Genomic DNA, 25,515 nt, shown 5'->3' on the forward strand with positions numbered 1-25,515 from the left:
CCAGTACGATAAGTCTTGATGACTGTAGCTTTATAGTATACTTTGAAGTCAGGCAGGTTGATTTCTCCAGTTCCATTCTTTCTCAAGATTGATTTGGCTATTCGAGGATTTTTGTATTTCCATACAAATTGTGAAATTATTTGTTCTAGTTCTGTGAAAAATACTGTTGGTAGCTTGATAGGGATTGCACTGAATGTATAGATTGTTTTGGGTAGTATACTCGTTTTCACTATATTGACTCTTCCAATCCACGAACATGGTATATATCTCCATCTATTTGTGTCATCTTTGATTTCTTTCAACAGTGTTTTATAGTTTTCTATGTTTAGGTCTTTCGTTTCTTTAGGCAGATTTATTCATAAGTATTTTATTCTTTTCATTGCAATGGTGAATGGGATTGTTTCCTTAGAGAAATTTCTCTGTTTTCTCATTGTTAGTGTATAGGAATGCAAGAGATTTCTGTGTATTAATTTTATATCCTGCATATGTTGATTGTTTTGAGTCACTGTTTAAATTCATCACTGGCTCCTGTTCTAACTAAATACATTTCAGGAACTTCTACACTTGAGAGCTTGTAATTGCTTAGCCTATGTAAAAGGATTTTGTTTCATTAGTTAGTATCAACACAGAAATCTACAATGAAGCAATATGAAAAGGAAAACAAGCTAACTCCTCAACTCTAAATCTAATGAATGTCTTAAGCATCTACTGCACTGATCTTCTCTAAAGCAGTCTATAATTCCTGTTTTTACTGATTGAGACTGAACACTAACCCAACTCATTTAATCAGAATAATTCAAAATATTTTACATAAGAATAAGGAAAGACAAAATGTTAAAATCTAACTCAGTAACTTACCAGTTACTGAGCACCTGCAACAATAAAATATCATCTAATTCAGAATTAGATCTGATCTTTCTCAATCAATATTATTTCCAGAGATTTAAATCCTTTACACCAGTTAATTCTGTGTAATACTTAGCTGCAATATTTAGTATATATACATATTGCAGTACAATTGGAATTGCACACTTAAAAATACTTAGAAATAAATTCTACAAAAGGTGTACAGGCTATATACACTGAAAATTACAAAACACTACTTAGAAAAAAATTTTTTTTAATCTAAATAAAATGGAGATAGTCCATGTTCATTGTATACTTCAAAGGACAGACATAATTGATCAATACTGTTAATATGTCAGTTCCCTCAACTTAATACATTCAATGCAATCCCTATCAGAATTTCAGCTGTGTGGGTATGTGTATGTGTGTATGTGTACATGAGCTCTAACAAACTGATTCTAAAATTTATGTGGAAATGCAAAGGGACTAGAAAAAACAAAGTAAGTTTGAAAAAGCCTAAGTTGAAAGAATTCTACTGTCTGATTTTAAAACTTACATACAGCTATAGTAACAGGACACTATGGTACCAGTAGAAAAATAACATATAGGTCAATGGGACAGAAAAGAGTCCAGAAATCAACTCATAAATATAAGGATAACAGATTTCTGACAAAAGAACAAAGACAATTCAGTGGTGAGAGGATTTTTTTTTTTTAAACAAATGGTTCTGGTGGTGGTGGTGGTGTAGTTACTAAGTTGTGTCCGACTCTTAAAACCCCATGTACTGTAGCCTGTCAGGCTCTTCTGTCCATGGGATTCTCCAGGCAAGACTACTAGAGTGGGTTGCCATTTCCTTCTCCAGGGGATCTTCCCAAACCGGTGGCTCAGAGGTAAAGAATCCACCTGCAGTGTGGGAGACCTGGGTTCGATCCCTGGATAGGGAAGATCCCCTTGGAGAAAGGAATGGCACCCCACTCCAGTATTCTTGCCTGGAAAATTCCACAGAGGAGCCTGGCGGGCTATAGTCTGCTGCTGCTGCTAAGTCGCTTCAGTTGTGTCCAACTCTGTGCGACCCCACAGACGGCAGCCCACCAAGCTCCCCCGTCACTGGGATTCTCTAGGCAAGAACACTGGAGTGGGTTGCCATTTCCTTCTCCAATGCATGAAAGTGAAAAGTGAAAGTGAAGTTGCTCAGTCGTGTCCCAACTCTTAGCGACCCCATGGACTGTAGCCCACCAGGCTCCTCCATCCATGGGATTTTCCAGGCAAGAGTACTGGAGTGGGGTGCCATTACCTTCTCTGGGCTATAGTCTAGGGGGTCACAAAGAATCGGACATGACTGAGCAACTAACAAATGATGCTGGCACAACTGTTATCCTTATGCAAAAGAGAGAAAGAGAGATTTGACCCTCATTCACACCATATAGGTTTCCCGGGTGGCTCAGTGGTAAAGAATCCGCCTGCCAATGCAGGAGATATGGGTTCCATCCCTGGGTGAGGAAGATCCCCTGGAGAAGGAAATGTCAATCCACTCTAGTATTCTTACCTGGAGAATTCCATGGACAGAGGAGTCTGGCAGGCTACAGTTTCCATAGGGTTGTAAACTCAGTTGGACACGACTGAGTGACTGAACACAAATGCACATATATACAAAATTAACTCAAAAGAATAAGTTGATAACCTGACCATCAAAATTAAAAACTCATATGCATACTTAAAACACACTACTGAAAATATGAAAAGGCAAGCCACTGACTGGGAGATACATATTATCTGGCAAGGGACTTGTATCCAGAATATAGAGAACTTTTGCACAACTCAATAACAATAAACCATTTAAAAATGGGCAAAAGAGTTGATGGATATTTCATCAAAGAAGACATACAAATAACTAATAAATACCTCAAAAGATACTCAATATCAATAGCTATTGAAAGTGTTAGTCGCTCAGTCGTGTCCGAATCTTTGCAACCCCATGGACCATAATGAGAAAGAGCCAACTACTGTTATGCTATAGCGTGGATAAACCTCAGCAACATGCTAAGTGAAAAGAAAACAGATGCAAAAGATTATATATGATCCCATTTATAAGAAATATCCAGAAACAGTAACTCTACACAGACAGAAGCACATCACTGGTTGTCTGGAGCAGGGGACAGCAGGAGGCAATGGCTATAAACAAGCATGAGGCAAGATCTGTGGGTGACGGCATTGCTCTAAAACTGGACTGATGGTTGCACAACTCTATAAATCTACTACAAAGTGCTAGACACTTGCAGTGGAAGGCTTTTTTGGTATGGAAATTACACCTCAATCAAGCTATAAAAAATGAAGGAGAAAAAGATACTTCACGTGAAAGCAGGAATGATCCAATATGGGTGATGTAAACGGTGGAGTCAATCTTGAAACAAAGATGTCAGTTAATAAATATTTGCACAATCAATAATGAACTTTTGAACCTGGCTACTTGAGAGAAACAAAAAGTTCAAAATATTTATAATTTTTTAATTTTTTTATTTTTTTTTCTGGCATGTGTGACTTTACTTCCTAAAATCCTCTGTAGTAAAATGCTGGAAATACAGAGTTTTAACCACTGGACTGCCAGGGAAGCCCCTTATTTAACTTCCTTTTTTAAAATTATTAGGAATAATACTAATAGTACCTCTTCTACAGGGATATAAATAACATGAGATAGTGGACATAAAGCTTTCAGCATAGTGTTTGGCATGTAAGTGCTGGATGTTAGCTGCTGCTGCTGCTGCTGCTAAGTTGCTTCAGTCTTGTCCGACTCTGTGACCCCATAGACAGCAGCCCACCAGGCTCCGCCGTCCCTGAGATTCTTCAGGCAAGAACACTGGAGTGGGTTGCCATTTCCTTCTCCAATGCATGAAAGTGAAAAGTGAAAGTGAAGTCGCTCAGTTGTGTCCGAGTCTTCACGACCCCATGGACTGTGGCCTACCAGGCTCCTCCGTCCATGGGATTTTCCAGGCAAGAGTACTGCTAGTAATAATCATAAAGATACTCACATTTCCTCTATAGATGTAAAAACACTTAAACACATTTGTTTCTCTACTTTCAGAGCTATGGAATTTCCCTTATGGTGAAAATGGAACTTTACTGGTTTAGCTGTAAACATATTGACAGCAGATACATTTTGGTTTTTCAATCATTTTTCAAAATATAGCCACCTGCAAGGCACATATTGCTGTATTTTTAAAAAATCAAAATAAAGAATGAGATATATTTATTAGCATGAATGAAAACTAATTGATTTAAATGAATTTGTCAAGAAGCATAAACTGTGCCAAAGACATCAGTTAAATCTTACAAGAATAAGTGATATGAATGAATAAGTAGGAATATCCTAATTTCTTCTCTGACATTTAACTCATTTGATCACTGTTTACTTTTATAAATTATCACAGAATTATTGCATTGGAAGGAACCTAATTAGGCCATTATCTATCTTTAGAACATTCTTCTCGTGAACAACTGATCGTACGTCAAAAACAGTCCAATAAAGAACCCATAACCCACCTGGTAGTGTGTCTTCATATTTCAGGAGAGTATCCTTTTCTTCTGTTCTTTTCTGAAAAGAAATCCGCTCTGCTTTTGGACAAAGGAAAGCACTGGCTTCATTGTAAAGTGAAGGTTATCTCAGGTGAATGACACAATTCTTCAGATAATCAGTTTCAAGTATAAATGAGGACAACTGAAAATGGGTGTGCCACCCAACTGGTGTACCTTTTGCTGGAGAGTGAGAAAAGCAAAAGCAACAAGGACAGAGACAGGGACATGGGAACATACTTAGATGCCATATGTGTGGTTCCAGAAAAAAGCTATGACTAAAGTACCTTGTGATGTTTAAGAGGGAAATAATCAGTCAAGCAAAAACAAGGGATGGAGAGTTAACTTAAGCTATAAAACAGATGAACTGCATCATGTTAGGACAAGAATGCAATTTACAAGTATGTAAATGGCATTAAGCAATACTTTTATTGTACTTGAACTTTGCAATGAAAATTCAGAAGATTTTGATTTCCAATTATCTGCATTTTTCTTGTATGTACAAGTTCTTCTAGATGTATATGAATATGCAATATTTGTGGTCTGAAAGGACTGTTTTACACTATCTTTATTTTTTTATTTTTTTTTACACTATCTTTAGAAATCAACGGTAGCTTCATAGTTACTTCAGTCACTCAGTCGTGTCTGACTCTTTGCGACCCCATGAACTGCAGCATGCCAGGCTTCCCTGTCCATCACTGTCAGAGTTTACCCAAACTCATGTCCATCAAGTCGGTGATGCCAACCAGCCATCTTATCCTCTGTTGTCCCCTTCTCCTCCTGCCTCTAATCCCTCCCAGCATCAGGGTCTTTTCCAAGGAGTCAACTCTTCGCATGAGGTGGCCAAAGTATTGGAGTTTCAGCTTTAGCATCAGTCCTTCCAATGAACACCCAGGATTATCTCCTTTAGAATGGACTGGTTGGATCTCCTTGCAGTACAAGGGACTCTTTTAAGAGTCTTCTCCAACACCACAGTTCAAAAGCATCAATTCTTCGGCGCTCAGCCTTCTTCACAGTCCAGCTCTCACATCCATACATGACCACTGGAAAAACTATAGCCTTGACTAGACGGACCTTAGTCGGCAAAGTAATGTCTCTGCTTTTGAATATGCCATCTAGGTTGGTTATAACTTTCCTTCCAAGGAGTAAGCATCTTTTAATTTCATGGCTGCAATCACCATCTGCAGTGATTTTGGGGCCCTAAAAACTGTAATTTGGATGTTACAGGGCTATCTTTCTAGTCACATTAACTAGCATTGATACTTATGGAATATTTAAAACTGTAACTGGAATTTCTGGGCTGGCCCAAAAGTTTGTTCAGGTTTTTCTGTAAGATGTTACAGAAAAGTGTGAACAAACTTTTGGGCCAACCCAGTATTTCTAGAGCATAGCGGGTCAGGTAAAATTTTGAGCCTGGAACTCTAGTGGTCCCAGTCCTTCAGTCATTAGCAGATTTATTCCAAGTGAAAGGAGAAGGCAATTGTCAGAAACTGCTGGGCAGGACGCAGGGTTGTGTCCCGTCAGACTGCATGCTCAGTATTCCTGACTTCCCTCCCTCTCAGAAGGTTTCTTTGTCACCTACTTTCTCCTGGATAAAGTGTGGCATGGGAAAGGGAGAGGTGCAGAGTGTAATTATAACCCTGGCCAGGCTCTCTCCACCCCAGCCTATATGCCTCTAAGGACAACTCTACCCAAGGCACCATTTTTAATAATGGACATCATCAGCAGCAAGTACAGAAGTGAAATATTACCAACACAGCACTGATCATATAAATAAGAACAGATTTATCCAAAGAAGACTGAGCTACAACTTTTATTTTCTATATTTTTAAAATAGTTGATGAGTTGGATAATTACATTTTTTTTTTCTGAAACAGAGAATTCTTTGCTTCTTTGAAAAGAGCAGATATTTTACCTCTGTAGGACCGAAAATTCATTTTCACATCTCTTCTAATCGTTTGCTTCTACATTTGTAGAATTTTCTTTCCAGTTGCCCTAATAGTAAATAAAATTTTACAGCTAGCTCTTCCCACTTTCCCAGAATGAAATATCTGAAGCCCAGAGAGGTTATCCACCCTCCTCCAAGTCAAAACAGAAGGACTGTGCATTGGAGCCCAAATTACCATCCAGACTCTCAGCTCCCCCGGCATCTGTGAACCATGCCTCACTGGCTCTACGCAGCACTGATACAAAGACACAGTAATGGGTTTAGCTCCAGTTTATGTAGAGAAAGCAAAGGACACTCACCTCTTTTCATTTTTCTTGACAAATCTAAACATGGTAAAGGATTTATATGGCAGATAGATAACACAACAAAGATGAATTTGGTTAGCATAAACAATGATGCAAGTTGCTGTATATGTTATTAATCTCTGTGAAGTCTAGATGGTTAAAGGAGTTAAGATAAAACAAGCCTGACATTTTTTTAAAGCATACTGTTGACAGAGCTACAAAGAGATGACAGGCTACGTTATAAATAGTAATTAATTTAAAAATGACATCAGCCTTTTAACAGATTATTTCAACAGTTTATTTTTTGCTAATGATGAGGTATTTCCTCAGTAAATTTAAATAATTAATTTCATATGAGTGAATGATAAGCTAGAGCTATAAAATTGACACACAGGATTATCTTCAAGTTTTAGGGAGGGAAAAGTGGTTGACTGGAACTTCACCTATCTTTCGGAACCAAACAACGTTGAAATAAACATATTTGGAATAGAAAATGGTATCTGGCTCTTTCATATTTCAAATGTAAAAGTCCTTTGATAGAGAGAATTTCATTTTTTTTCTGCATCTGTTTAGATCACATGACAATCGTGGGAGGCAATATTTGGATCACAGAATGTAGCTACCAAAAACCTAAGTAATGTTTAAAGTAATGAAGAAGAAATTAGTTTTTCCACATGAAAGAAAATCAATGATTAAATAAATTTAACATGATTATGGTGACTAAAGTAAAAATTCCAAGTATAATGTGATAGTTTTCAGTTCTTGTTTGGCACATATATTAATAAATTTTCAAACATCAAACAATACAACATCGATATGTACTAAAACCAACTAGTACAGTAAGATTCCTAAAGCACAGTTAATTATTAACATCATAAAAACCTAATTTCCATATGAATTCTGTAATCAAGTACACTCTCTCTGTACTGTGCAAGCTGGTCCAAACACTGTCTTTTCAGGATTCCCCAGAATTCAAGAGCATTTTAATGATAAATCATGCTGAACCCCATGATTCCTTATTCTGTGGATCTTCTCAACAAGCATTCAGTTAGGAGACTACACATACACACTCATCACAATTTTGAAAAGAATGGAAGGCCTTCATACATGTCAGTTTTTAGTTTTATCCAATCATTAATTTTCTGCAGAGTTGTTTTTTCTTGACTTAATATTTTTGCAAGTTTTTTCATTTTTTCTTCATTTCTTTCTATGTACTTCAACCCTTCCAACTGCAGCTGATTCAGCTTTTCATTTCGACTTTCATCTAGAGGTATGTTTTCACACATAACAGGATTAAATCTAAAATAGGTGTCAGGAGGTAACAGACCATCAAGCATTACATGGACTTCTGTTAAAACAAAGAGAGGACAGGGCAAATTAAAAAATCAAGTTATTCTGCAATGATCTAATTTTATGTTTATTTAAATTATACTATTTCAGGCAAATCAGAAAGCCTTGCTTATTTTTCACATTCTAGCTAATTAACGGCAGGAGTAAAGAATCCATAATATTGAATATAACTATGAAATGAAATTCAATTCCTGATATATACCATATAATTCTGTTAAATTAGGATCCCAGCTCCAGGACTCTCTTCTGTTTTCGGTCATACTGTTAGCCACTGCTGAGATGCCTTTTCAACCTTCCTTTTGTTGTTTTTTAATTTCCTGAGATCATCTTTATTGAGGTATAGTTTATATACAGTAAGGTTAATAAATTTTAAATGTCTAAACTGTCAGGTTTTGACAGCTGTATACACTTGTTTGATCACAACCACCATGACACAGAATATTGTCCATCACCCCGAAAGCTTCTTCATGCCTCTTTATGGTTGATTCTTCATCTTTTGCCTTTTCTAGAATTTCATATAAACAAACTTACAAATATATATACAGCTCTTCTGTGTCTGGTTATTGTTTGTACTCAGCAAAATGCTTCTGAAATGCATGTTGCAGTATGGATCAACAGTTTCTTCCTTTTTATTGCTAAGTAGTAATTCACTGTAGGGGTATTACACAATTTGTTCTCTCTGGTCTGGGTCTGCTTCTCTTCAGTTTTCAGCTATTAGAAGTAATCCTAAATCATTTTGTGGATATATGGTTCTATTTTTGTTGCATACTCAGGGATGAAACTGCTTGTTCATACGGTAAAAGTATACTTATCAAGAACAACAACACTCTTTTCCAAATGGCTGCACCATTCTGCACGTCAACCATTAGGATTATCTGAGTCCCACTGTTCTTTATCTTTGCGAAGACTTGTTATTGCTGGGTCTTATTTTTAATCATTTTAGAGGGTGTATACTGGTATTTTGTGCTTTTAATATTCATTTCCCTAATGACTAATAATGTTGAAAAATCTTTCATGTACTTATCAGTCCCCTGTATATCTTCTTCAGTGAAGTGTCTGTTCAAATATTCTGGCCATTTTTTTCCATTGATTTTTTTGTTTTCATCTCTATATATTCCATATATGATATACTGGAAACATTTTCTGTATGTTTTGCATCTGATTGTACATTTGGTTCTGATGATGGACATATTTTACTAATATTTGACTTCAGTAGATAGCTTATCTCTTCATTTTATTAAAAGTGTCTTTTGAAGAACAAAATTTATAACTTAATGAAGTCTAATTTATCTATTTTTCCTCTTATGTACTATCAAAGACTCTTTACTTAACCCAAAGTCATTAAGATTTTCTCTAGGGTATTTTAGAAGATTTGCAGTTTTAACTCCTATATTTAGATCTATGATCCATTTCAAGTTAGTTTTTGTATATGGTGTGAAGGGTCAAGGTTCAGCAAGGTTCAGTTTTTTAAATACAGTTATCTAATTGTCCTGGTACTATTTGTTGAAAAGATTATCCTTTCCTCTTCGAGTTATCTTTGTCAAAAATCTTTTGAGCACACATGTATGGATCAATTCCTGTATTATTGGGTACCACTGATCTAATGCAAACACCACCCTTGCTTACTGTAGTTTTACAGCCTCAAAGTCAGAGGATCTAAGTCCTCTAATTTTGTTCTTTTTCAAAACTGTTTTGGTTACTCTAGGTCCTTTGCATACCCATATGAATTTTACAGTCATCGTGTTAATCTCTACCCCACAGAAAGTTCATTTTCATTTCTCTAGCAGTTGCATGAAGTCAATAAATCAATCTGTGGTTTGCCAGCATAACAATACTGACATTTTGAATTCATGAGCACAGTTATTAATTATTTGATAATTGGCTGCTTTAATTTCTCTCAGTAATGTTTTGTGCTTTTTACCATTCAGGTCTTGCATATAACTTTCAAAGGAAACTGCTGTTTTTATACATCAATAACCATCTAATATCAGCAGTTACAAGTTTCACTCTAATTCTTCATTAACTAGAGTATATGTGCACAAAGGCAGTATTTCATATTTCTTAAAAATTTCAAGTTAGCCAATAATGTGGTTTGCACAAGGTATACATATAAGTATCATGAGACTGGGTGATCAAAGCTATCTTTTTCTAAGAAGACTGCTTATGGTAAGAATATTTTATTGATTTCACAACAAAATTGTAGACAGTGAAAAATCCAGAATGTCACCTTTTATTGGGTTGAAAGTGAAAGTGAAGTCGCTTAGTCGTGTCCAACAGTTTGCGACCCCATGGGCTATAGCCTACCAGGTTCCTCCGTCCATGGGATTTTCCAGGCAAGAATATTGGAGTGGGTTGCCATTTCCTTCTCCAGGAGATCTTCCTGACCCAGGGATTGAGCCCAGGTCTCCTGCATTGTAGGCAGACGCTTTACCATCTGAGCCACCAGGGAAGTTTCTTGGGTTATCATTTAGTAAATAAACGTCCTTAGTGGGAAGTTTAAGATGCTCACATTGGCTGATGACTCAGTCAGTAATAAGATAATAGAGAGAGAATGAGATTCAGAAGCAAGGGGCTGTTAAGTGGGAACAATTCTTGTTACAAATTTAATAACAGATTTCAAGCTCTAGATCTCAAAGGCCAAAATTAGAAAGTCAACAAATACTGACTGCCTACTATGTGCCAGGCACTGCAGTCAACATAGTTAGCTGGGTAAGTTTCTGCTTACATTCTGGTGGGATACAGAGATTAGAAAGTGAACAGAAATGGGCTCTCAGGGAAAGTGACATCTGAGCAGAGACCAGAATGAAGTTAAGGGAGGGACTCAAGCACGTACTGATATCTGGGCAAGGCTTTACAAACAGAAGACAGATATCTGAGGCAGGGCCTTCTTAGGAAGTTGAGGAACAGCAAGAATTCAAGTGTAGCTGGACACACTTTACAGAGGGGACACCACTTGAGAGAAGGGGAAGAGATGAATTCAAAAGCTAGGTCTTCCAAGGCCTGGTGAATTTCAGTGAATGAGGCTTTGGGATTTTGTTCTAAGTGTGATGGGAAGCCTAGAGGGTTTGGAACCAGGTAAAGACATGATGTAATTTACATTTTAATAGTTGTGAAAATACACAAATGAGACCTAAAAGGACATGTCAAATGGTAAACTGCTTGTGATTATGAATGACTTCGTTCTTTGCTTCTTGTGATTTTGGTTTCCTATTATGCACATGTTAACTTTTAAGAAATAAATGTTATTTTAAAAACCTTAAAAAAAATAAATAAAGGATCACTTGGGCTTTATTACGAAGGCTAGATTACAGGGGTAGCCAGAGTGGAAGTAAGGGCTTATTCTGGTTTGCCTCCATGTTATTAAATAATCCAGAAATATTCTGATTCTCTCCCTGTTATCCTGTGTTTATCTGAACCAACCTCCTTTTTCTTAAGAGTCTCCAACCAAGCCTTTTTGCTACTCCTGCCTCAGCTACTTCTCCAACTGTAAGGAGGCAAAGGTACCATTAGCTCCCACACAGAGAAGTTGCCACTGTAGAAATGAGTGAGGAGAAAGAGAAATGACAAAGACCTGCTCCCATGTGCTTCCTACGCCTGCAATACAGACGTAACAATGTTCTTCTTGCAGTGAGCTTCAGCATAGCCTACCAAAAACTGAATTCTAAAGGCAAAGTACACTAAGACAGCAAATAAACAGACTAACCTTCTGTGTCTGTAGCACTGTTGATAACGTTAGACAGTTTGGTTTTTAGGCTCGTGTACATCACGTTGTTTCTCACATCACTCTCGTAACGCCCAGTGCCCAGGGATACTATACACTCTAAGGGGACGTCTGGCCAAAGACATTTACACTCGTGCATTGCTAATGCGGAAGGGTTATTCAGGAGCAAACCTCCATCCTGCAAAATGTAAGTCAAACAAATATAGGAAGTAAATTTGAAGTCAAATTCTTTTTTACAAATGTGAAAACAAATTACATTTTCCACAGTTTGAAATTTACTCAATTAGGAAAACTGAACTACATAATAAACTTAACAAATTATTTAAAAATAAGAGATTCCTTTAAAGTGGATTTATTTTATAAACTACAGCTACAAAAGAAGTCATATGAAAATTCACTGGCTCCACTGGCTTTATTAAACTTTCCTTTACTATTACGGAGGTTGTTTTTCAACTTTGGATTGCTCTGAATATTTTGTTCAAAATTACTCAAATGAACAGAATTACTTTTAAAGGTTTTTATCCTTGTTTAGTGGTTAACAGAGTCTATATAAAGTCTAACAAAATAACTGTGGTTTTACCAAATAAATAAAGACCAGTTCTTTCACAAATCCAATAAAACCAAATTGATTAAAGCAATTTAAGTTGAAATTTTATTAACAATACAATTTCAAAGTATCAATTTCATTTACTGCAGATATAACCTAAACAAAGTAGGTGAGCTTTATATTTCTAAGCATTATCAATAATCTAGATTATTTTGAAGAATCCACAAGGAAAGAAAATAATTTTCTAAAAGTTTATAGCTGTTCAAAATTGAGTAGATATATCACGTGAGGTTTATGCCAGGAATGGGATAAAATGAACGACAGCCATACCATATTCCACTCCTAATTCAGCAGAAAGCTATTTCTTTCATGAAATTATTTTTATCTTCAATTCTATATTTATACTCTATAACTTCTAATCATTTGGCTGTTTTAGATGAAACATTTCATTATCATAAAAACTATAAAGAAGGATAGTTCCATGGGACATGAAACAACAGACTGCTTTCAAATTGAGAAAGGAGTATGTCAAGGTTGTATATTGTCACCCTGCTTATTTAACTTATATGCAGAGCACATCATGTGAAATGCTGGGCTGGATGAAGCACAAGCTAGAATCAAGATTGCCAGGAGGAAAAACAACCACCTCAGATACACAGATGACACCACCCTTATGGAAGAAAACAAAGAAGAACTTTAGAGCCTCCCGATGAAAATGAAAGAGGAGCATGAAAAAGTTGCCTTAAAACTCAACATTCAGAAAACTAAGATCATGGCATCATGGTCCCATCATTTCATGGCAAATAGATGGGGAAACAATGCAAACAGGGAGTTTAATTTTGGGGGGTCCAAAATCACTGCACATGGTGACTGCAGCCATGAAATTAAAAGATGCTTGTTCCTTGGAAAAAAAAGCCATGACCAACCTAGACAGCATATTAAGAAGCAGAGACATTACTTCGCCAACAAAGGTCCGTCTAGTCAAAACTATGGTTTTTCCAGTAGTCATGTATGGATGTGAGAGAGGGACTATAAAGAAAGCTGAGTGCCAAAAAACTGCTTCTTTAGAACTGTGGTGTTGGAGAAGACTCTAGAGAGTCCCTTGGACTGCAGGGAGATCAAACCAGTCAATCCTAAAGGAAATCAGTTCTGAATATTCACTGGAAGGACTGAGGCTAAAACTGAAACTCCAATACTTTGGCCACCTGATGAGACGAACTGACCCACTGGAAAAGACCCTGATGTTGGGAAAGATTGAAGGAAGGAGGAGAAGGGGATGACAGAGGATGAGATGGTTGGATGGCACCACTAACTCGACGGACATGAGTTTGAGCAAGCTCTGGGAGTTGGTGATGGACAGGGAAGCCTGGCGTGCTGCAGTCCAAGGGGTCGCAAAGAGTGGGACATGACTGAGTGACTGAACTGAACTGATAAAGAAGGATTAAGAAAAGAGAAAAAGGGGAGAAAAGAGGGGCAAACAAGGTTTAGCAAGAAGAGATAATAATAAAATTAACCCCCCATCAAAAGTTGCCAAGTTTTCAATGGTTTTAATAGCTTGCTTCAAAATTAAAGTTCCTGTTCCTTAAACTTTACTTGGTTTCCATCCGAAACAGTGCAGAAGTTGACATTTTTGGTATTCACTTCAGCCCAATGGTAAGGCATACCACTCCTTAGGCCATTTACAGAGTTATTAGCCCACTCTTGTTAGATGAGAGCCTACTCGTGTTAGATGCCTTTTCTATTGGCAAGTCATTAGGCTAATGTAATGTTTATGGCATCTCCTGAAGCCTTTCCACCCACACAGTATTCATACTCACATTTACTTATTTATTGTGTACTTCACGTTTATCAGCCACTGCTTATTCGAAGCGCTGAGGTAAAACAGACTTGAAAAATAAACTTATTCATACTTATTGTATAAGCATCAAAATAAATTGATACTTATCTTTTAGAGGTACACAGCACTGTGTTTTAACTGTAGTACATCATGCATGTGCTTTTTTAAAAGCCTAATATCTGGATACTTTTTACTGCTTTTAATGTATATTTAATCATTTCACATCATAAATCAGAATTTATACTGGAAAATAACCAATGCATCATACAAATGAATGTGGCTTAATCAACTCATGTTTAGTTGTTTTTTGTTTTTTTTTTTTAAATTTTGGCCATGCAGCACAGCTTAGGGGATCTCAGTTCCCTGACAAGGGACTGAACCTGGGTGATGGCAGTAAAGTGCCAAATCTTAACTACCAGGGAACTCCCTAATGGGGTGTTTAAAAATTTGTCTTTTATTATGAAAAAATATATATAACATAAATTTGGTCCTTTTAAGCATTTTTAAGGTTACAATTCAGTGGCATCAGTAACACTCAGAATGTTTTCCAAAATGTTTTTATATACCAAATAGGATCTGCAACCATTAAGCAATGATTCCCTGTCTTCTCCATCCTATTTCTATCCTAATCAACTATTCATTCTTTATATATAAACTCAGAAGACTTCTTTGTAAAGCCAATCCTGACAAATCATATCTTTTATACTACTTCTTAACTCTGTACATATTTTTATTATTGAATTTATCATCTCATTCTATAACTGTTTATCTTCTTCTAGTTTTGAGTTATTTGATGATAAGATCCAGGAAACACAAACAATATGTCAGCAATTATTAAAAACTTTCATATTCTTTATGGTTAACATAATGTCTGGAACCGAGTAAGCACTCTCAACATTTTATCCAGTTAAAATGAATACTGTTAGTTGTGGCCTGGCACAGGCATAATTTAGCACAGAAAATGCTAGGCAGGCTCTTTCTGCTTTACTTGGAAGGTTAATATGAAATATCATGATTTGTTTTAGGTTAATGTATTCTGAGTTCTGAACCCAACGTTTTAAAATGTAAATAAGGACTAAAAGAAATAATATATTAGAATCTGCCAGCAAAACCTTTAGTGCAAACTAATTTATCAGGATCTTTCTCCACAGACAGTGAAAAAATGATTTAATTTTGGAGGAGGAGGTGGAAAGAGAGAAGGGATATGCATATGATCAACTTCATTAAACTGTACACATAAAATATGCATAGTTTTTTGTCTATCAATTCTGCTTTAATAAAGCTGTTAAAAAGAGAGAAGGGATAATTTTGTAAAAAGTAGTTATTTCAAGATAAATATGATGCTATTTGGCTTGGGGGAGACAAATAATACATTAGAAGCTATTCAAGAAGAATTCTTCCTACTTTATAGTTTCCCAGGATGTCTAATAAACCTTGCAATACTGTAATAACATTCATTTCTTTACAAAGACAAATGAAATCTACCCATCCACCAACTTGTACTTCAGTGTTAGTCACTCAGTTGTGCCTGACTCTTTGCAACCCCATGGACTATGGGAAAAGCCCGCCAGACTTCTCTGTCCATGGAATTTTCCAGGCAGGAATACTGGAGTGGGTTGCCATGCCTTTTTCCTGGGGATCTTCCCAACTCAGGGATCGAACCCGGGTCTTCTGCATTGCAGGCAGATTCTTTATAGTCTGAGCCACTAGGGAAGTCCCATAATTTATAATTTATACTTTACCTGATTATATAAAGAATATGAACTTACATTAAAACATATGTCAGACATGACAGTTAAAAAGACATGACAAGTCTCATTTTAGAAATGAGACTAGAAATACTGAATATAATTTTTCTAAGAGCTAAGGAGAAGAAGATTGTAATAAATAGTGAGTTATAGTTTTTAAACTTCTTGGCAATTTTTAAAGAGTAGGAAGGGAACTTTACTTGAATGTTTTCTTTGTTTAAGCAATTAAGATCATTCATATCTTAGAAGGAGAAGGCAATGGCAACCCACTCCAGTACTCTTGCCTGAAAAATCCCATGGGCGGAAGAGCCTGGTGGGCTGCAGTCCGTGGGGTCGTGAAGAGTAGGACACGACTAAGTGACTTCACTTTCACTTTTATGCACTGGAGAAGGAAATGGCAACCCACTCCAGTGTTCTTGCCTGGAGAATCCCAGGGACGGGGGAACCTGGTGGGCTGCCATCTATGGGGTTGCAGAGTCAGACACGACTGAAGCAACTTAGCAGCAGCAGCATATCTTAGAATAGTCTAATCAGCCTTACATGGTGTCTTTGGAAGAGAAAAATATCCCATTTCTTCAAGTATCCAGAAAGGAATACGGAATAAGGAAAATATTTGCTCAAATATGGTTTGCTTAGATTCTAGATTCTATCAGAATATTCTTAAGTTAGATGTGCTAATCTTTCTGGAATCAAGTCATTGATTTACATGAAAGTATATTCTCTGCATATATGATTTTATGAATTATTTTTTAATTTTTTACAGTTGAATAGTCGATTTACAATATGTTAGTTTCAGGTGTGATGGAGGTGGTGGTGGTGTAATCGTTAAGTCGTGTCTGCACAGCAATTCATTTATATATATATATTTATGAAACTAAATATTTTCTTCTTCAGATTCTTTTCCCTCAGAGGTCATTACAAAATATTGAGCACATTTCCCTGCATAGTTACATGCTTTAAATAAAATTTATATAAATTATTTTACTCTGTAGACCAGCCTAAGTTCAAATATTATGGTCATCAAAATAAAAATTGCTTTGCATGGAAAGAAATATCACTAGGCTAATCTGAAATGGAAAAAGAATCACTGAATTACTTTGGTTTATGATTTGCATTCTATAGGACTAAATTAAATCTTAGAACTACTTCCTCTTAGGTAAAGCATAAAGAGCAAGTGAGATAACTTCTTTTGAAGTCTGGGAATGTATGGTCCTGAAACTTTCACTAACATTTGGCATAATTGCAATTTTGTAGCATGACAAGTATTCAAGTTGTAAGCTATAAACATTAACAATTACATTTCCAAATAAACTGTTATTTCTCCATTTATGACATGGTGAAAACACCATGGAATATGAAGTCATCGTTACAAATGGCAACATATATATTAAAATACAATTTTTATTATGACCAGTAAATCCTGAAATAAAATGTTAGAACCAAGCTCTACAGCTAGCACTTTCTGCCCTGAGGGGGAGGAATACAGCAAAGGAAAGCGAGAATGGGAAGTGCCTTACATAACTCTGCAATGACTGAGCTGACCAAGTAGGAAACAGTCTGCACTGACTCCAGAGGCCAAAGGAACCAATTTTAATCTCTTAATTGCCAAGATTATAATATTACTTCTGGTAAGACAGAAAGAAAATGAGATAGCTGAATGTAACACTTAAAAATACAATATATCTAAGTTGGTACATAAAATTATAGAAGATGAAATTGATAACAATGTTTTAGATATTGTAACATTAACACATATATAGATGCTATGCATTTACATAAAAAACTATGAGTTTTTGAACAATATCTAAAATTTATTTTCAAAATTAGTTTTCTTCTTGACCATATCTGAATACTGAGCCAGACAGGAGAGTTAAGGTTATCGACTCCATCAAAGAATTTTAAGTGTAGTAGCATATAATAAATTAAGCATACACTGAAGTGAAGTGAAGTCGCTCAGTCATGTCCGACTCTTTAATGTAAGTATACATTAAAACATGTATTTTGGAAGTTATCAGCTCAAAAGGTTTGTTGACTCTTTTTATCATTGAGTATAAACTATGAGTTAAGATTTTCATAAATAGTGGGAAAACTTGATAGAAAAAATAATTTATGATAAATAAAATCTCTGTCAAAGAAAAAGAATATATTATTCAACATTATAGAAACAATGTTCAGCTTAATAGATCATTTAGCCATAAATTTTAAAATAGTATAATTATAGACAGCATCCTAACTCCATCAATTAACAGCTGCAAGCCTAGTCTGGTCACATGATTTTTCTTAAGACTTCAATTTCTCATTTGCAAAATGGACATCACTCTGTCTCATAAGCAGTCATAATTAAATGAGGAAATGTGTACAAAGGACTGTACAGGTGTCTGTCTGGCACCTAGCTAACCTACTGAGTGTTTAGTATTACTATTTTATTACATCTCCTTCCAAATACGTCCACTAAAACTGTCAACAGACTGCATTCTGCACTTTTAGGGACGGTTTCACTTTTAATTTTTATCACATCTGGAAAGCTAAGCACACATAATACATTTTTCCATCAAATTAAAATGATCGTAAATGGTCATGAATCTCATTTCAGAAGATACAATCTTTCCTAAAATACGCTCTCAAACCAGAAGGCTTGTTAATTTAAGAAAAACAAACGGCTAAAAATATCCTATACTGCACACACATCTTTTGCCACGTGGAGACATGAGGAAGTTTCCTTGGTGCATCCCTCTGAGTTCAGTTGTAAGTGCCCACTCTTTTCACTCATGTAAAGTTTTAGAAGACAAGCCACACAGTCAACTTACTTGATGAAGATCATTTCCTAACGCATATTCTGCAAAGTAGCCTGGAGCAGCGGATGAGGCTCTGATGGCCTGCCACATTTTATACTGACAGCCTCCCAAATAGTGAGAGTTGATTCCAGGAAAATGTCCATAGTTTCTGAACACAAAGGCTTTTGGTGTTACCCCTCTGTTCACTATGGTACTTACTGCAGCGACCTAGTCGATTAAAAAGTGGACAATATGCATTGTAAGCAGCAATATTTAGGACTGTAAATATTAAATATTTAGTGGTATAAATGAACACTGTACAACTCTACCCATCAAGGTAGAGTGTATAACATAACCCCAATGTTAAGCAAACAGAAGCAGATCCTTTTAAACAGGTTTTTTTTTTTTTAATGGGAAAACAGTAACAAGGGCTGGGACAATTTTGAGAAATGCATTATGAAAGAACAGTAATAAGAGATATTCTTTGACTACCTGATTTGATTAGCTACTTAAAAAGAGATTCGAGAAGGCATAAATTTGCAGAACTTTATATGATACTGAAGTAGTAGCAACGAACAAAAACTACTTAAAGATGAATAATACACTATTTTCATATCACTTATAAATCAATCTTTGTTCCTGTGCTCTTTGAAAGCATTATGACTTTAGTAACTGAAACTCTAACACAACAAACTAATTCTCACGGCTTTTTGATCATAGTTAATAACTGGCGGCTGAGGTTTTTTTTTTTTTTAATTAAAAAAACTAATCTTTATTACCTAGGGTCTCAGATTTTATCAGTATCAGTTGAATTTATATAAAATGTGATGTATCTGTTAATGACCTGCTATATGAACTTTAAGAAGCTGAATGGTACTGGTGAGGCCTAAGTTATTAGGGCTCTACGCCAAGTCCTGCAAGAGGCCTGTGTGCTTTGCTATTTTATAAACCAAAAGTCACATTCCAAGTTCCTGTGAGTGACCCAAGTGTGTCTGTAGGCCACTACGGATAAGAGTTGGCCATTTACTAAAATCTAGAGCCTTTTCATTAACTGGTATACAGGCAGGCTCAATTAAGAAATATGTGGGCGGTTGCCTCATTTATCAGGAGTGAATTACTTTTTGAGGTGGCTGCAGTTCCCTCACACCCACTCTTTTTTTCTTTTTTAAAGTCTAGCAAGGCTCACATTTTAAGAACAAACAAATAAGAAGCCCTGAAGATACCAGAGAACAAACAAGAGGTGTAGCACTCATCCTTGGGTCCTTTCCAACAACCTACTGCATCTCATCATCACAGCCTCACGTGGTCTGATGGCGCTATCCCTCTAATCTCGTTGCACATGCTGCCCTTGGATCTCTAAGCTCCAGTCTCTAGGGCCTGCATTTCTCGAAGACTCCTCTTGTATAGACTGTTCCCTTTGCCAGGACTGCTCATCAGCCTTTACACTGAGACCTCAAAGTACACTTCCTTACAGCAGCTTTCCCTCATGTCCTTGTAAATACATGATTTCAGAGAACTGTTTTTGTGTTCCAAAGCACTTATTTCAGGAAAACTGTATCTCATTTGTGTGATCATTTGACTAATGCTTACTTTGCCCTACTGGACTGTAAACTCCATGCCTGCATTTACTCACTAATGTATCCAAAGTCCCCAGCACAGTGCTGGCACATGGGGTACATAATTAATATCTAACGAATGAATGAAAATATGTGTAAGCAGGAGTGAAAGAGCAATAGAGAGAGTTGTATTTGATTTTTCATGGTTACAGCTTGTTATTCAAGACTAAATACAAGTTGCATGGGATTCCTAGGTACATAAACCCTTAATCCTTAATCAAATAACGAGTCTTAATACAGGACACAGAACTCAAGCAATACTCACATCACAAAATAAATAAAAAGAGGAGCCATACCAAGACATATTCTAGTAACAGTGACATTTTAAAAGTTGGGATTCCATTTGTATACTAATCTAATACATATTCACAAGGCACATGAAGTTTCTTTAAAAAAATCTATGGGGGGAAATGCCACAGTTTCCCTTAAATCCCTAGATTAGATTAACCCTATAATAATTCTTTAGTCCCAGTCTTTCATGTTCTTAAATTTTTCCTTTACTTGATATAGAAAAGCTCCATTGTTCACATTCTTTATCTTCATAAAATGACCCAATATATAAGGAATCAATATAATCTATTAACAGCAGTTCCTAAGAAAACTTTTCCCTTAATAAAGGGCCTTCGTAATATTCCATTCACCTGACCTTAAATTTCATATAGGTGTTATATTTAAGAGACTCTAAGCTTACCTTAGGACATGTGGGGTTTCTTGCTGTTTCAATCATTAGTGAAGATCCCATCCTGTCCCTTTATTAAAGGAGAAGAATTAAATTATATCAAAATATTTTTATTTCCCAATATCAGGGAACATACACTATGCAGTTCCTGTTATGTGGGACAAAAAAGAAAATTCTCCTCTAGGAAGCTTACAATCCAACTAATGCACATAAAACAATATATAACTACCTATTAACCTCCAATTCAGACTACAAGTATCTACAGTTCTGCAGGAGGTTGTGTGTGTGGGGGGAGGGGTCAATACAGGCTTTCTTATCTAGGAAAGATGGATGGAAGTGTAGCTTGACAAGGACACCACTGATGGCAAGAAAACACCATTAAAAGCCAGAACATATACAGAGTGAAAGGCACAGAGGCAGAACAAATTAGTTGTTTTCAGGGTCCTCCTGATAGGATAAAGGAACTGTGCTGAAATAAGAGTGCTGAACTATGGCAGGCTATATACAGAGCAGTCTAAAAACCAGATCAAGACATTCAGACTTCAAACCTGTTTTAGCAATACAGAGCATATGCCACCCCTCAAAAATGCTTTATAAACCATCTGAACTGGCATTTGAATTACTGCAACATTACAGAAATTACCCTTGGGCAGCAATTTCCACAACTCCATTAAAAGGAAATTTTGTTCAGTGCTGATTTTTTTTTCCAGACTTAAAAATTATGTATTTTTCCCCTGTACTAAATATAAAGAATGTTGGGTGTTTTTTTTTTTTTTTCCTCCAACTTGGCTCAATAAGGAAAAATGCCTTTCTAACAACTTTTTTTTTCAAACAGTACTTACATTTCTCAACTAGAATATTACTGAATTCCACATATTTACAAATTAGGTAGCAATATACCCTTTATTTGGAGAAGGCAATGGCACCCCACTCCAGTACTCCTGCCTGGAAAATCCCATGGACGGAGGAGCCTGGTTGGCTGCAGTCCATGGGGTCACTAAGAGTCAGACACGACTGAGTGACTTCACTTTCACTTTTCACTTTCATGCATTGGAGAAGGAAATGGCAACCCACTCCAGTGTTCTTGCTTGGAGAATCCCAGGGACAGGGGAGCCTGGTGGGCTGCCGTCTATGGGGTCACACAGAGTCGGACACGACTGAAGTGACTTAGCAGCATACTCTTTATTATCTTTTATAAATACAATGTAAAATGCTTTCTATAAAGGACAAGATCTTTGTCTTCCCCAACCAGATGTGCATGTTTCTTCTGCATGAAGATCAAGGCAATTTTGTTCTCCTAAGGGTCTTTCACTTTATCTTTTCATAGAAATCTTCTGTAAAACTGGGACAGAGATCCTGGGAATATGCTACTTTCACACTTCAAGCAAAGGTCACATTTATTTTTTTGTTTCAGCCTTAATTTTATAAAAAGCTAAAATGTCTTAGTGAATTGTTATGAATATAAATTTGAAGCGAAAATCGAAACATTAATTGCTTGTTTTAGAGAGATGTTAAAATAAAATATTCTCAGATTCTACTGATGTTGTAATTAAAAATAGAGTTCGTTCAGTAACACAAAATCATTATCCCAAGGAAAAAAGAACATAAATATGTTCTCAATAAACAATGAGAGAAAAAAAATGACTCAAAAGGACAGGGACTGGGCATGGTAGAGCATTAACAGCAAGGCCTTCACTGAATTTTCCCTTTCTGATTTCCATACCCTTGTATACAGTCCCTTTCCACACAGATCCTGGGTTTGAGTGCTTTTGGTCAACAGGAATCAGCAAACATGTCATTAAACTAAGGTGTGGTGAGTCCTCATGCTCTGGGCTTGCCCTGATGGAATTCTGAGACTGCCACAGTGGGATAAAGCCCAGGATGAGAAAGACCAGTTGTCCCGGTCATCTCAGCTGAGCTGCCCACTGGTTGCCAGCAGCCATGAGTGAGTTCAAACCACAGAATCATGAGACTTAATCATGACCTAAAAAAATAAATTTAAACTTTAGGACTAGAAAATAATATAAAGATTTGCCTGATCTCGAGGTAGAAAACATTTTCTAATATCAAAGTTCAAAATTAAAGGAAAAGATCTGACTACATGAAGATTTTAAGCTCACATTAAAAAATATTGTTAATTAAAAAGCACATTTTCAACATATCAACAAATGATTAATATATTTATAATATAGTGCACAAAGCCCCCGTAGGAAAATGAGCAAGTACTATGCTCTTGAAATCTGTACACTAAAAAGAAATTTTAAAAAAATGTTCAAATTTATCAATAACCAACGTGATGCCAACTGGAAATACCAGTTTAAAAATCTCTAAAACTGACAAATTTTTAAAAATTAAAATGCTTGGTGTTAAGTATCTCATGAAATGGAAACACAAATTGATGCTGGTGGCTAAGCTGGGACAACTGATTTAAAGAACAATTCAGGTATACAAATATATCTATCTTTATGAGATTCTTAAAACATGTAAACTTTCTGACCCAGAAAATTTCACTGAAGAAGTTTATCTTAAAAGCATACCCAGAGATTTAGGTAGAGATGCAGGGTATCCACCAAAACTTTATTTTAGGTGCAAAAATATCTGAAATATCCTTTTTTCACTATTAAATTTGTTAAAAAATAGTACATCCATAAAATGGACTGTGAACAATCATTAAAACATGTCTCAAAAAATATCTAATGACATAGGAAACCAATAAAAATAAAATGCTAAGTGAAAATGCCTATGCATTATCATCCCAATTTTATGAATGGTATGAATATAAATGCATGCTCACAATCTCACACACACATACACTTATTATCTCTAAGAAATTCTAGGAAAATGTACATCACCATGTTAATAGTGATTTTGGTCTCTGCAGAACTATACATTTTCACTATTTTCTTTATATATTTTCTATTTCATATTTAATAATTACTTTAGAAAAACATCAACATTGACCCAATAATTATGCTTCTTATAAACTGACCTACTGATATATTCTGAAGTGTGGGCAGAAATGTAAACCTTCCTACAACAGCACTGTTCATAATCACAAAAAAATCAGAAACATAAAACATAAAATCATAAATCTTAACATTAGGTTAAGAAAATATGGCATCACCCTGCAGAAAGTACCAGAGTCTTTTTTAAAATATGTCAAGGGCTTTTAATAAAGTTGAAAAAAGGGAAAAAGATAGAAAATTATAAATACAATATAACTTCCACTATATAAAATATAGTGAAAATATGTATCACCAAGGGAAAAATATTAGAAAATATAAGGCCTTTGGCTCTGAATAACACTGTGGGTGATTTTAAGTTTCTACTTTATGCTTATATTTTTACAAAGTGAGTATAATGGCTTTACAGTATTTTGGGGAAAATGTTTAAAAATTATTAAATCTTTTAGAACAATATCTGTTAATGATTTGAGAAAGGCTAATACTACTATGCCTTTTTAAATAAGGCCGGTGAGCACCTGTGGATTCTGGTACCCTGATGGTTCCTGGAACTAGTAGCCTGCAGATGCCTAGGGGAAACTGTATGTGAAGGAAAATCAACAGGAGGTAAACATGTCCTACACACAATGTGGTCGCAACTTTTAAAAAGGTGACTACAATTTTTACATACCAGTCTCACACATGTGAGCCCAACAAAGCAGTGAATAGAATACACTTCACCAAAATATTAGCAGTGGTTATTTCTAATGAGATCAAAAATTGAGTATTTAACATTTTTCTGCTTTGTTTAAATATAAGACATTTTTTAAAAGAATAAATACAACTTACTTCAGAATGTTCTCCCATGTTTGACTGTCATAAAATGCATGGCTCCAACTCATTTTGACTGTTCCAACAATGACATTTTGTGAAAACACATCTGATCCTAATTTTCGATAAAGTTCCTCACATTCATCCAGGGGCATATGAAACAATCCCAACATGAAGGCTAATATAGCACCTGAAAGAAAGAATCCTTAGTTTTTATCAGTATGACCATTATAGCACTTGTAAGACCTTCTGAGTCACAGACCTGGTTAAAACTATAGCTTTCATACTTTCTGACTCTATCACTTGAGACAAACCTCTTAACCTCCCAGAGCTCTAATCTTGTTCATCTATAAAATAAGGATAATTACAATAACTAAAATTTATACATTATTGTAACACTGGGATAACACATGTAAAGGGCATTACCAGGCCTCAATGAAGAGTCAACAAATACTAACCACGGATGATAATTTTAAAATATATAAAAAGGTGTTATTTTACATTAAATAACATATAATTAAGATACTGTGGTAGGTAATGTCCTTTCTAATCTTAATTTCTTAGTTTTAGTCACAGAATACAGTATATTTGACAACTTATCAACTCCTTAACCCACTCCAGTGTTCTTGCCTGGAGAATCCCAGGGACGGGGGAGCCTGGTGGGCTTCCGTTGATGGGGTCGCACAGAGCTGGACACGACTGAAGCAACTTAGCAGCAGCAGCAGCAGCAACTCCTTAAAATAATTACACCTTCATGTTGGTCCCAGGAAGTCACATAACAAAGAAATTAGGTCTCTGGGATGTCTTTTTAAACAGCTGATTTAA

At 35.9% G+C, this 25,515-nt stretch overlaps 1 protein-coding gene across 2 annotated transcripts in view; it reads right to left on the bottom strand.

Annotated features, from left to right (window-relative positions):
* Nucleotides 1-6,919: 6,919 nt before the first annotated feature.
* PNPLA8 (patatin like phospholipase domain containing 8) overlaps nucleotides 6,920-25,515 on the bottom strand; it is a 45,678-nt gene continuing 27,082 nt past the window's right edge. For both annotated transcript variants that reach the window (XM_069587928.1, XM_069587927.1), the window contains exons 6-10: nucleotides 24,709-24,880; nucleotides 20,930-20,987; nucleotides 18,656-18,850; nucleotides 11,699-11,894; nucleotides 6,920-7,993 (exon numbers count right to left, since the gene is read on the bottom strand). In XM_069587928.1, the coding sequence (XP_069444029.1) occupies nucleotides 7,719-7,993; nucleotides 11,699-11,894; nucleotides 18,656-18,850; nucleotides 20,930-20,987; nucleotides 24,709-24,880 (896 nt within the window). In that variant the 3' untranslated portion in view covers nucleotides 6,920-7,718. The remainder of the gene's footprint in view (nucleotides 7,994-11,698; nucleotides 11,895-18,655; nucleotides 18,851-20,929; nucleotides 20,988-24,708; nucleotides 24,881-25,515) is intronic.

Source organism: Ovis canadensis, chromosome 4 (assembly GCF_042477335.2).
Source record: "Ovis canadensis isolate MfBH-ARS-UI-01 breed Bighorn chromosome 4, ARS-UI_OviCan_v2, whole genome shotgun sequence".
Lineage (NCBI taxonomy): Eukaryota > Metazoa > Chordata > Mammalia > Artiodactyla > Bovidae > Ovis > Ovis canadensis.